Source organism: Helianthus annuus, chromosome 12 (genome assembly GCF_002127325.2).
Source record: "Helianthus annuus cultivar XRQ/B chromosome 12, HanXRQr2.0-SUNRISE, whole genome shotgun sequence".
Lineage (NCBI taxonomy): Eukaryota > Viridiplantae > Streptophyta > Magnoliopsida > Asterales > Asteraceae > Helianthus > Helianthus annuus.
Window position 1 is genome coordinate 17,857,537 of NC_035444.2, and position 11,989 is coordinate 17,869,525.

The window sequence follows — 11,989 nt, forward strand, 5'->3', positions numbered from 1 at the left end:
CGGTTTAGGTTGAATAAGGTTAGAGTAGACATGAAAGCGCACTTTAAAAACGCTAAATATATTACCAACTTAAATATATGCATATGCGTATGTGTATGTATATGTTCAGGGAAGTGTTATCAATCACTCATCACGTGATATCATTTTAATTTGTGTCACTAAGGGAAATCTACGCCACTATTATAGTGTAAACAAGTCGAGTGGTTCGAGAGCTACTCGTGATCGGCTCGGTTAAAAATGCGAACGAATCGAGCCTTAACGAGTCCGAGCTTGAGCCTGAAATAAAGCCCGTTTAGTTGTCGAGCACGGACTCGGACTTGGCCTAGCTCATTTACACCCCTAGACCCACTAATATGGTGGTATTTCCTTGAGAAAAAAATATGATGACATGTAATAGGTATGTTTCCTTTGCTACAAAAATAATGTAATTGTTGTATTGTGTGTTTTTAGCACAAAGTTTGAGAATGTGTAACGATTCATAAAGCACTAACTTTATTTGACGTGTGACTTGTGAATACAATAAGACTTTAAAAGAAATACGATATACATAGAAAACAATGACGTAATAGTTACGTTTCAAACGATACAACAGAACGTTAATGAAGAACACGTTAAGCTTTTAATCTGACGACAGCTGTAATGACAACTATGTATAGCTGTAGTGATAGTTGTGTATAGCTGTGGTGACAGCTGTGTATACTTTATCAGTGTAATACGTGTCTTAATGCTAGTTCAAAAGGACAACTATGAAGATCGTCATCTAACATACATTGAATATTCATGTGAAACATTACATATGCCTTTGAATGGAGCAACATTGTGATCAATTTAGATTATTTTCCCTAATTGCACAAATGTTTTATATTCTGAAAGAAAAACAAGAACACATGAGATTTGTATAATCAACCTATAATACATAAAAGGATTTCCTTTTAGCATCATATTAAAAACCTATTTCTTGTCTACATTACATTAGTATATAAAACTCTTCATTGTTCTATAACGAAACTATATTCACAAAAAGCATAAAATACATTAAAAATCAGTGTTTTCATAACCGGTTGCCTCAAATAAAGACGGTATAAAAGTACTCAACTATAGCGGTCGTATAAGTAGATCCTAACTCGAATAACGAGCCTTGTACAAATCTAAAATAAAAACAAAACAAAAATTTCATTTCACAATGTCGTTGAACATAAATTGAATAATAATTATGTGATCTGTTTTTCTTTATGAAAGTACACATGTACCTTTGAAGTACCAAACATTGTGCAAGTGGTATACACCAAATAAATAAAAGCCATCACAACAATATATGGTAGGATCAAAGTGTGGTGACCCATGCCACTACGTGTTTTGGTGTTTGTGTGTGTTTTCTTTTTCCTTTTTTCTCTTCCAATAAAAAAAAACTCTTCACCTATTTCAGGAGCCATCAAACACACACACACACACCACCTTCATCCCACCATTTTCTCTCTCTAAAAATCCATACATATATTCACAGGCACACATACACCCACATCACACACACATACACACCCATTAACAAGATTCACCAAAATGCATTATTGGTCTCCTTCATTAGATGTTGATCATGAATTTGAGAAGCTTGTTCATCGTATGCACCCACCAAGGTAATTAAATCATCAAAAAAAAAAGTGCAAAAAATAAATAAATAAATAAATAAAAACAAATAAAAAAATCCTCGGTTTTTTCATTACAAAATTATGGTAAAATTGTGAGATTTTGCACACAATAGGGTGATTAAATCTCAAGATTTTTACAATTTACATAAATTTAATTTTGTTGATGAAATTTGTTTTTATTATTCATCAGGGTGACAGTTGATCACATAACAGATAAAAAGTCAACTCTGATTAAGGTGGATAGTGCTAACAAAAGAGGGAGTTTGTTGGAAGTTGTTCAGGTCTTGACTGATCTCAATTTGTTCATTAAAAGAGCATACATTTCTTCTGATGGAGGCTGGTTTATGGATGGTGTGTGTTTATATGGCTTTTTCATATTTTTTGTTTTTATTTCTTCAAATTAGTAAAAGTTTGTTTTGAAATTTTTTTTTTTACAGTGTTTCATGTTATTGATCAATATGGAAATAAGCTGTCCGAAGATTTTAATGTGGCAGATCGCATCCAGCAGGTATTGAATTTAGGGTGTTCATAAACCGTTGAAACCAACAGGTTGACTAGTTTGGTTTGACTTGAGATTCATGTGGTTCGGTTCACGGTAAACTTTAGGTGCTTTCACAGTGGTTTGGAATCTGGAATCCGACTTTTTAACTTTTTATATTTAAATATATAATTTTTTTATTCTGGAATATGTGAATTTTTAAATGTATATATTATATAGTTTTTTTTTTAATTTGGAATATGTAATTTAATATATATTTAATTTTTTTTTTATTTTAATACAAACTAGTGATTAAAAATCAATTAAATTATTGTTTTAAACTGTTAAACCGAACCGTTGTTCTACAAACTGGTAAAAGTAAAACCAGTTGGTCCGGTCTACACACCGGACCAAACCAATTTGGTTTGTTGTTTCTCAAAAAGCGTATTTAGCGGTTTGATTTGAAGTTTTTTTTTATCAAAACCAGCTAAACCGAACCATAAAAATCCGAGACAATTGGATTCATGTGTTGAAACCAATAATCATATTTTTTATAACGTTTAAACAAATGTATTCTGTTTTATTGACCGTCTTGTGTTGTGTTGTAGTCACTTGGACCAAGGGGGTGCAGCTTCCGGTCCCTAAGAGGTTCAGTCGGGGTTCAATACGCATCCGAGAACACCACAATCGAGCTAACCGGTCGTGACCGGCCCGGCTTACTATCCGAAGTTTTCGCGGTCCTAACCGACCTCAAATGCAATGTGGTTGCGTCCGAAATATGGACTCACAACTCAAGAATGGCATCCATAGTCTACATAACCGACGACGAAACAGGTCTTCCGATCGAGGATCCAGACCGACTAGCCAAAATCAAGCAACTTTTACTATATGTCCTTAAAGGCGATCTAGACAGACGTGGTGCACAAACCGCGGTTTCTGTGGGGTCGACCCATACACAAAGGCGGTTGCACCAATTGATGTATGCTGATCGCGATTATGATACGGATGAATATGACATTGTTTCCGAGGGGACCAGTAGCCATAAACCGGTCGTGACGGTAGAAAATTGTGTCGAAAAAGGGTACACCGTCGTTAATTTGCGGTGTACCGATCGGCCGAAGTTACTGTTTGACACGGTTTGTACATTAACAGATATGCAATATGTTGTTTTTCATGCCACCATCATTGCTGAAGGCCATGAGGCATTTCAGGTAATTTTTTTTTTAATTTGATACATTTAAACGTGTGTTTTTTTATTTTATTTTATATTTTTATAGTTTTGGTGTTAATATTATTTATTTATTTAATTTAGGAGTTTTACATTCGGCATACAGACGGATGCCCCATCAGTTCAGAAGCCGAGAGGCAACGAGTAATTCATTGCCTTGAGGCAGCAGTCAAGAGACGCGTCTCAAAGGTATCACACCAAATTCTAAGATCTTATATCGGGTACTGATTATTGCGAGTGAGTTCGCAATAATCGGTTTTTTAATGTTTGCGTAAACAGATTTTGTTTTTGATAAGTTAAAAATAAATGGTTATTTTTAATTAACTAAACTAATTATCAAATGATGAAATTGAAAAATTATCTTTTTCCTTGTAAAACATCTTTTTTCCTATTGTTTAATGTTTATTAGTTTCTTAAATAATTAGAATTTATCCAAAAGTAGTTGATAATCTAATTATTACGACTAAAAACACATTTAAACGCTATCTCCAAAAAACAGTTTCAAAACACGCACTAAATTTATATTATTACAACTTTAACAATAAATATTTTTTTACTTTTAAAAATTTATCCCCCAAGCACCCCCAAAATTTATAGTATTTCTTAATTTTTAAATTTATACTTGTGATTTATAGGGTTTAAGGCTAGAACTATGCGGCGAAGACAGGGTCGGGCTATTATCCGATGTGACCCGGATTTTTAGAGAAAATGGGCTTTCAGTCACTCGGGCCGAGGTGACAACTAGAGGATCTACGGCTGTAAATGCGTTCTATGTGATCGATGCATCCGGTGATCAAGTTAAAAGTGAAACAATTGAAGCGGTTAGAACCGCGATTGGTGAGACCGTGCTTAAAGTAAATGAAGACGAAATGTCTACATTCTCGAAATCGCCACGACGACAAACGGGTGGGTTTTCGTTGGGTAATCTTTTTAGGAATCGATCCGAAAGGTTCCTTTACAATTTGGGCCTCATTAGATCTTGTTCAGAAGTGGCTTAAAGTTAAGTTAGGGTATAGGAAAGTACTTAGGGTATATTTAATGTTTCTTTTCTTCATCAACTGTAGATTCTTGATTTAGTGGACTCCTTGTAAATACATACATGAATGGCTTTTAAATGTTTCAAATTTAAATTTTAAGGTGTGATATGACAGAGAACAATGCAAGATTATTAAAACTAGAAAAAGTATATCGTACAATATGGCTTAACGTATGAAGCGTATGCGAGGCAAGTTCGCATGTTATAAACCTGTAAAAAAAATATCGCATGTTATAAAAACGAAAGATCGCACGTAAAAAAAAAAAAAAACAATATCGCATGTTGTAAAAGAGAATATCGCATGTTTACATGGGAAAAACATTTTCACATGTTGTATGGAAACCAATACAATTTCGCATCCTATTACGAAAAACCTAATTCGCATGTTAGTTACAAGTATTCGCATGTTGATAATGTCTTGCGTACACGTCGTACATTAAGGTATTTTGTACGTTAACCAGCCTCATTAAAACTAAATTTAACCGTCTTTTATACCACATTAAAGCAACATATACGAGTGAGTGTTTTAATGTTTCTTACGATTTTCCATTGGTAATAACTTAGTGTGATTTCAAAATGATTACGTGAAAGTATGAACTTTGAATTATATTATAAACTTTATTGTTTAATATCTTATTATTTTAGTGGTAAATAATAAATTCATAACTAAAAGTGTTATGAAAATATGAATTAAACATTTAAATTTGAAACTATTATAAGTATATGAGCATTTGATTATTTTGATTTAACTTTAATTTTTCGAACCAAAAATTTCTATTAGGAAAAAAAAGAACAAACGGAACCCGGGGCAGCAAGAAGCTGAACACCCGACACCAAGAAGCACACGTTACATTTTATTTTATTTTAATTGTGATATATAAAATAGCTATATAACAATCTATCTTTCTCTTTCTAATTAGATTATATAGTATTTGTCTAGTTAAAGTTATTATGTATTAAACGTGTCTTAATAGTTTAAATACTCATATTTAGTGAACCACTCCAAATATATTGCTATATAAAATGGGTGTTGCTAAATGTACCCCATCTTCTACTGAATGCACCCCCTTCTTCAACTTTTACATTAATTTCATTCAAACCCTTTTATTCTTCTTTCATTTTTATCTTTAATTATTATTATTACTAGTATTTGTTTTTAAAATGTTATTTTATTTAAAAAGAAACTTTTTTTGATTATTTGAAAAATAATCGTTTTCTTACGTTTTAAACTAAAGCGAGTCATTTTAATTTTGAAATGGATCTTTTTGTTCATAACGGCTTGATGTGGGTATGCGAATTCGGTTTGTATAAACAATGATACACAACAAAGTTAATGAAACTTTAAAGCCAACCAACTTAACTAACATTTTATTTCTTTTTACGTCTTATTACTTTTTAATAGATAAAAGTTGTTAATTATATTAAAAAACATTTTAATATAATAATAATACTAATAAAAATAGAAATAGAAAGATGAGAGAACTAAAATACGAATTAAATAAAAAATATAAAAGCAACTGTTTTTTTTTTCAAAAAAGAGTTCTGAAACTTTTTTATTGTATAAAAAATATCTTTTTTATTAATTTTAAGAGTTAATTACATAGTTAGTCCCCGTGGTTTGCACAAAATAACATACTTAGGTACTAATAGTTTAAAATCACCTTTTAGGGTATTAACTTTTCATTTTGTAACGTTTGAAGGTATTAACTTCTAGGGTATTAACATAGTTAGTCCCTGTGGTTTGCACAAAATAACATACTTAGGTACTAATAGAATGTGATTTTAAACCTAAAAATAACGTTAATACCTCCAAATGTTACAAAACGAAAAGTTAATACCCTAGAAGGTGATTTTAAACTATTGGTACCAAAGTATGTTATTTTGTGTAAACTACAGGGACTAACTATGTAATTAACTCTAATTTTAATGACGTTTTATAGAAACATAATAAAATACTAGTAAGAGAAAGTGTCTTCAAATTATAGAAACACAATAGTTTTCAAAAACAATATTTGAATTGTTTAGAGAGGTGAAATTTAACAACTTTTAAATTATATTTTTAGAAAGGGGGTGTGACTAGTAAAAAAGGGGGTGCATTTAGCCAACCCCATATAAAATATGGGCAACCAACTTAAAAACATTTATTATGTGATTTTAATTAGTCATTATCATATGTTCGAACAAACTTGGAAGATTCAAAGTAGATTTCATTTTCGTCGTTTGTTGACTACATATTTAAGATAAAATATTCAGAAAATAAAACATATATTTGTTTTTTTTTTCTTGTATTCATAATTATCTTAAAAAAAGTTATCATTATAGACACTAAACACATTATCTTAAAAAATGTTATCATTATAGACACTAAACACTTGAATAAACTTTATGTGTTCACTTTATAGTTTATATTACAAAGCGTGGGAAATACTTAAAAGGTATAAAGTATAAACCTCTCCCTTTTTAAAAGTTCACTTGAAGAAATTAACCTACTTAACAAAAAATTGCTTAGTTGAAACAATTAAAAAATAGTAAATAGCTAGTAAGATATTATTGCTTAGTTGAAACAATTAAAAAATAGTAAACAGCTAGTAAGATATTATACTTTCCACAATAAATTCGACAATCTATCCATGATTTATGTAAGATATCCATAAAAAATAAAGTTTCTACATGATTTATTTATGTATTGTATTAATTAAGGTTTAAAACCTTGTATAACATACAATTAAAGAAAAAGAAATAGTTATGATTTTCTAACTTATATTCTAAACACATAGCAGCTAATCTATTAGTGTTAAAAATATTGTCCGAAGACGTGGGAAATTGACAAGGACAAATAAAAGTCACGTGATTAAAAAATAAATAATTGAAGGATGTGAGTCATCATCTATGCAGCAGCCACTTTTTATTTTATTTATTTATTTTTAATTTAAAATCGGCTCCTAACAAATATTAATATTATTAATAATTAATATACACAGCCAAAACTCCAAAACTTTGTTTTTTTCTTAAAACATTATTTTACGTACCCAATAGTCCAATAGCGCCTCGGAAGCCGAAGGGTTTGGAACAAATTTCCATTAAATAATTTATTTTATGGTGATATGTTTTATTAAGATTTGGTTTTTTCTTTCTTAAATATTATTTATATGTACTATTTAGTTGTTAGTAACACGTTTAGTGTCTCAAATGGGCATGATGTATTAATGTGATGTACTATTTAGTTGTTAGTAACACGTTTAGTGTCCCAAATGGGCATGATGTATTGACGTGGGTGTGACGATAAGGTGTATAATTATTTGATATAAGTAAAATTTTTATTTATTTTTAACAATAACCATTATACATTTGATATTAAAAATTAAAAATATATATAAACCTTAACCTATCATTTGTTTAATCTCCCTACACGCATTTTCGGGCATCCACTGGACAAACGGAGTACTCCGAGAGTAACCCGAGTCCACCACCAATTCCGGGGAAAACCCGGTAACCCACCCGCCCGTAGGCACGACAGTGAAATTACTAGTAAAACCCGTTTGGCTCAAGGATCCAACCCAGGTTTCCCTGGGTCTCCTATAATTGCCCACCAGTGTCTCACTCTGCACCAAGTGGGAGTCGAACCTGCATATCTCAAGAGAAATACAAGTACTCCAGTACTTGATCTAGAGATTATTGGCTACACAGGCCATACTACCGCAAGACATGAGCAAGGTGGATTCAAAGTGAAATCTCACGTTGTTTTGTCAACTCGATTGATGTTTCAACTGTTCAATTTTAAATTCTATCGGAACTCCATTAATTCCTTAGCCATTTATTTAATTCAAAATGCTATCCTTCTACTTCAGACTCCAATTCCTACAATTCAACAAACTAAATGCTCTTTAGTTCTTTTGAGACTAAACCCAATTCGATGTTAAACATATATGTAGATTTGATGCCTATCTTTTTAAATGTAAGTTAGATTTTAAAATAAACTAATGTGATCTTATGTGTTGTGTTATTATAAAAGAACAAAAAAAAAAACCCCAACCAAACATGAATTAGCCGAGTTGTGATGTAGATGGCGACCCATGAATCAAAATTTTAATTTAAATACTCCATCTGATAATATTTAAGACGATCTTATAAATCTTTAGAATGACTAATAATTCTTTAATTTTAAACATTTGTAAAAGAATTCAAAAAAAAAAACTAGATCTCCAACTACCTCGTCATCGTCACCTCCACCATCGTTGCTAGGATCTATGTTGCCCAGTAAGGGGTGTAAACGAGCCGAGCCCGAGATCAACCAGGCTCGAGTTTGAGCTCGTTTAACATATGAAAGCTTGAGCTCGAGCTCGGCTTGATTCGAGCTTTATTTCTAAAGCTCGAGCTCGGCTCGGGCTCGACTCATTTTAGTATTTTTTACTTTATTTTATTAATTATAATTACTGTTATAAATATAATTTAGTTATTTTTTATTTATATAAATGGTAAATATTATTTTTTAAATATATGTTTAATATATTAATAAAAAATATATAAAAAGAAAGCTCGTTAAGGCTCGCAAGCCGGCTCGAGCTCGATAAGCAAAGCTCTGGCTCGGGCTCGTTTAAGCTCGGCTCATTCGAGCTTTTTTCGAGCCGAGCTGGCTCGTTTGCACCCCTAATTGCCATTGTCAGCCGCCTAGTAGTGCCACCACCTATCAATCACCGTTTCCACCACTCAAAACTTTGTATAACTAAAAAACCACTAAAATCTCAATATTTTTTCTAAAAAAAGTTTATAATAATGGAAAGGTTAACTTTTATAAAACAATGTGTGGCACATTTCAAAGTTAGAATGGATTAAAGCCTTAAAACAATGTGTGACACATAACAAAGTTGAATGGATTAAAGCCTCAAAAGGGAAAAGGATGGGAGCAAATGAGCAATACAATAAGTGGATTGCTTGTTAAAAAGTAGTAAATATTAGAAATGAAGAGGTAAAAGAATGAGAAAGGTGAACCGACAACAAAGACAGCAAGGATGGTGGTGTACCACCATGATCCGTCGCTTTCCGCCACCCTAATAAAACTCAGGCCACCAAGTGTAGGTGTAGGACCACCATGAAAACATATCCTGCACCAAATCTTCCTTGAGTACTATTTTTGGATAATTCTGAGCCAAGTAAAAGTCTTCTTATCATCCAATTATTCAATTCTTTTTCTTTTTGAGGACTTACTTCAGCAACCTTTCCTTATCATTCTTATTTTCTTTTCAATATTCATCAAACAATGATGTATAAGCATTCCAATTGGGCTGGTCTTATTATTCTCAACCATGAATATTCATTTATTTAATTATTTTGTTACATTTTATTAGAACTCTTGTAAATTTATAATACTAATTGGGGGTTGGATCACGTACAAGACAAGCCTATCATACAAAACGTAGAGGGCAACCTCAGCGTGGCCTGTGTCCTTTTTAATTTAACGGGGGAAGGGTATTATGTTATTTTCATTGCGTGACCTATTTCACCACCGATTTTCAAACGGATATAATTTTTTCATACGATAATACTTTTAAAGAAAATTACAACGTGTTAACGAACATTTCATAACTACTAAAACAACTAATAAGCTATACAAAAACGATACAAAATATGTAGGAAAACTATATGTGTTTTGCAACACATCATAGACCCACTTCATATCTGCACCGTTATCGACATCTTCAATTCCTTGAACAAGTGAAACATCCCTCTTCCCGGGTCACCAGAATAACCTCGTTCTTGATCACTGGTCATTACCGTTGTTCTACACGGTTCTCCCCATGACACCGGCTAACCCTAACGACATGGCGCTTTACTTTGTGTCAAACATATTAAAGCTTTCTTTGATCGTAGTTTTACCACCCTATCAAACTCCTTGATAAGCCCCCGCTAATATCAACCACCAACAAAGACAACAACCACTGTTGATCCGTCCTTCGGTCACCAAACGGATTCCTTAGCTCCTCGCTCTTTCGTTTATTCTGCAGCACGCCCGTTGGTTCTTGTACCAAGAAAATCGAACTCCTCGCTACGATTTTCCTCCTTGGCGAGAATGAGTCTAGCCAACAAATAAAACACGATTAAACCCAGGTTAAACTTCTCGTTTCTACTCTTATCGCCACGAACCTGCTGTGAATAAGCCATTCAAACACCCGACAAATATGCACATCCATATTATTGATACATGCATGCATGCCTACTACTAATAAATGGTTAAAAGTGCACTATAATTAAAAACTCAATAGCCCACATAAACACAAAATATTAAAAACGCACATGGTTGGTTAAAAGCGTAAATTACTTGGGTTAATGGGTTCTTTTGATTTCGAATGGGAACAAAACAACAACGTGCAACATCAGCATCAACCTGCGACTAGGTGTGCAAACGAGCGAGCAGCTCGCAAGCTGCTAGAGAAAAAGCTTGAAACAAGTCGAGCCTTATAGAGCTCAAACCGAGCTTCAGCCTAAAATAAAGCTCGTTTATTTATCGAGTCCGAGCTCGACCCTGTCATGTGATTTAGTCAACATGTCATTTCTAAAAGCCAGGATATTAGGCTTTTCCAAATGACTTATTGGCTCTAATAAATTAATAAGTCATTTCCAAATTCAATCCCAAACACCCTTAATATTAGTTTTTATTAATATTTAAAAGTGTATAGTAAACGAGCCGAGCTTATTTGAACTTGTTTACGGGCCGAGTACGAACCTAAAAGTAAGCTTTTTAGTAAATGAGTACGAGCTTCAATTATCGAGCTCGTTAGCCTAAACGAGTCTATTATTTTTATTTAATATTTTAATTAATAGATAATAGACGAGCCGATCTCAAGCTTGAGAAACCACTAATGAGCCAAGTTCGAGCTCTCATAAGTTATTTGAGCTCGAGCTCGGGCTCAGCTCGGCTCGGCTCGTTTACACCCGTACCTACGACCCACTCACCCACCTCCGTTCTCAGGCAGTCGCCGCCTCCCAAGTCCTACTATCATGTTTTTATTTTTTTTTTCTTTCATATTTGTATGAAAGTATGATAAAAAAAAAGAAATTGTTTGAATATTACTCCTAAAATTTTGGTCTATAGTCACTACTTTGTGTGACGGCCGGTTTGTGTAAAAAGCTTGATTTATCTCATCCCATTTCGATAAAACTTAACTTTAAAAGCGTTATTCAAATTTCTGGAGACAATGATTAATGTCATGAAAAGAAACCGTAATGCACAAGTTGGAACGAGCTTCAAGTTTGGATCCAATCATAAAACCTTTTCTTATAAAGTAGTTTAAATGTGAGATCTAACAAAAGAGTAATGATAGTTTAGTAACTTTATTAAACTATTAAAGATAGAAAGATAATCTGAAATCCTGATCACGGGTGAAAATAAATGAATATTTAACAGGGCCGGTTCAAACACAATGAATAAAAATGAAAAATAAAATGAAATTGGCTTCGCCCGGGTTCGAACCGGAGACCTTCAGTGTGTTAGACTGACGTGATAACCAACTACACCACGAAACCATTTGTTAATTTTGCTGTTTGAAAATGATAAATACTAGTAAATGGCCTGTAAGGTGCTAATCATTTTATGCTAACCTTAA

The 11,989-nt window shown here is 32.7% G+C and overlaps 1 protein-coding gene and 1 non-coding gene across 2 annotated transcripts; one reads left to right on the plus strand and one right to left on the minus strand.

Annotated features, from left to right (window-relative positions):
- Positions 1-1,315: 1,315 nt before the first annotated feature.
- Positions 1,316-4,495, plus strand: LOC110894322 (ACT domain-containing protein ACR4). Its single transcript, XM_022141535.2, has 6 exons — positions 1,316-1,634; positions 1,837-1,997; positions 2,084-2,154; positions 2,733-3,335; positions 3,437-3,541; positions 3,988-4,495. Exons 1-6 carry the CDS (start codon positions 1,561-1,563, stop codon positions 4,348-4,350), a joined length of 1,377 nt encoding a protein of 458 aa, XP_021997227.1. The 5' UTR covers positions 1,316-1,560; the 3' UTR covers positions 4,351-4,495.
- A 7,340-nt stretch (positions 4,496-11,835) lies between these two features.
- TRNAV-AAC lies at positions 11,836-11,909 on the minus strand. The gene has a single exon. It is a non-coding gene; the product is annotated as a tRNA-Val (tRNA).
- Positions 11,910-11,989: the final 80 nt, after the last annotated feature.

Coding starts and splice junctions, on each gene's coding strand:
- LOC110894322 (XM_022141535.2), top strand. CDS start 1,561: ATGCATTATTGGTCTCCTTCATTAGATGTTGATCATGAATTTGAGAAG. Junction 3,336..3,436: donor AAGGCCATGAGGCATTTCAG/GTAATTTTTTTT, acceptor TATTTAATTTAG/GAGTTTTACATTCGGCATAC. Junction 3,542..3,987: donor TCAAGAGACGCGTCTCAAAG/GTATCACACCAA, acceptor TGTGATTTATAG/GGTTTAAGGCTAGAACTATG.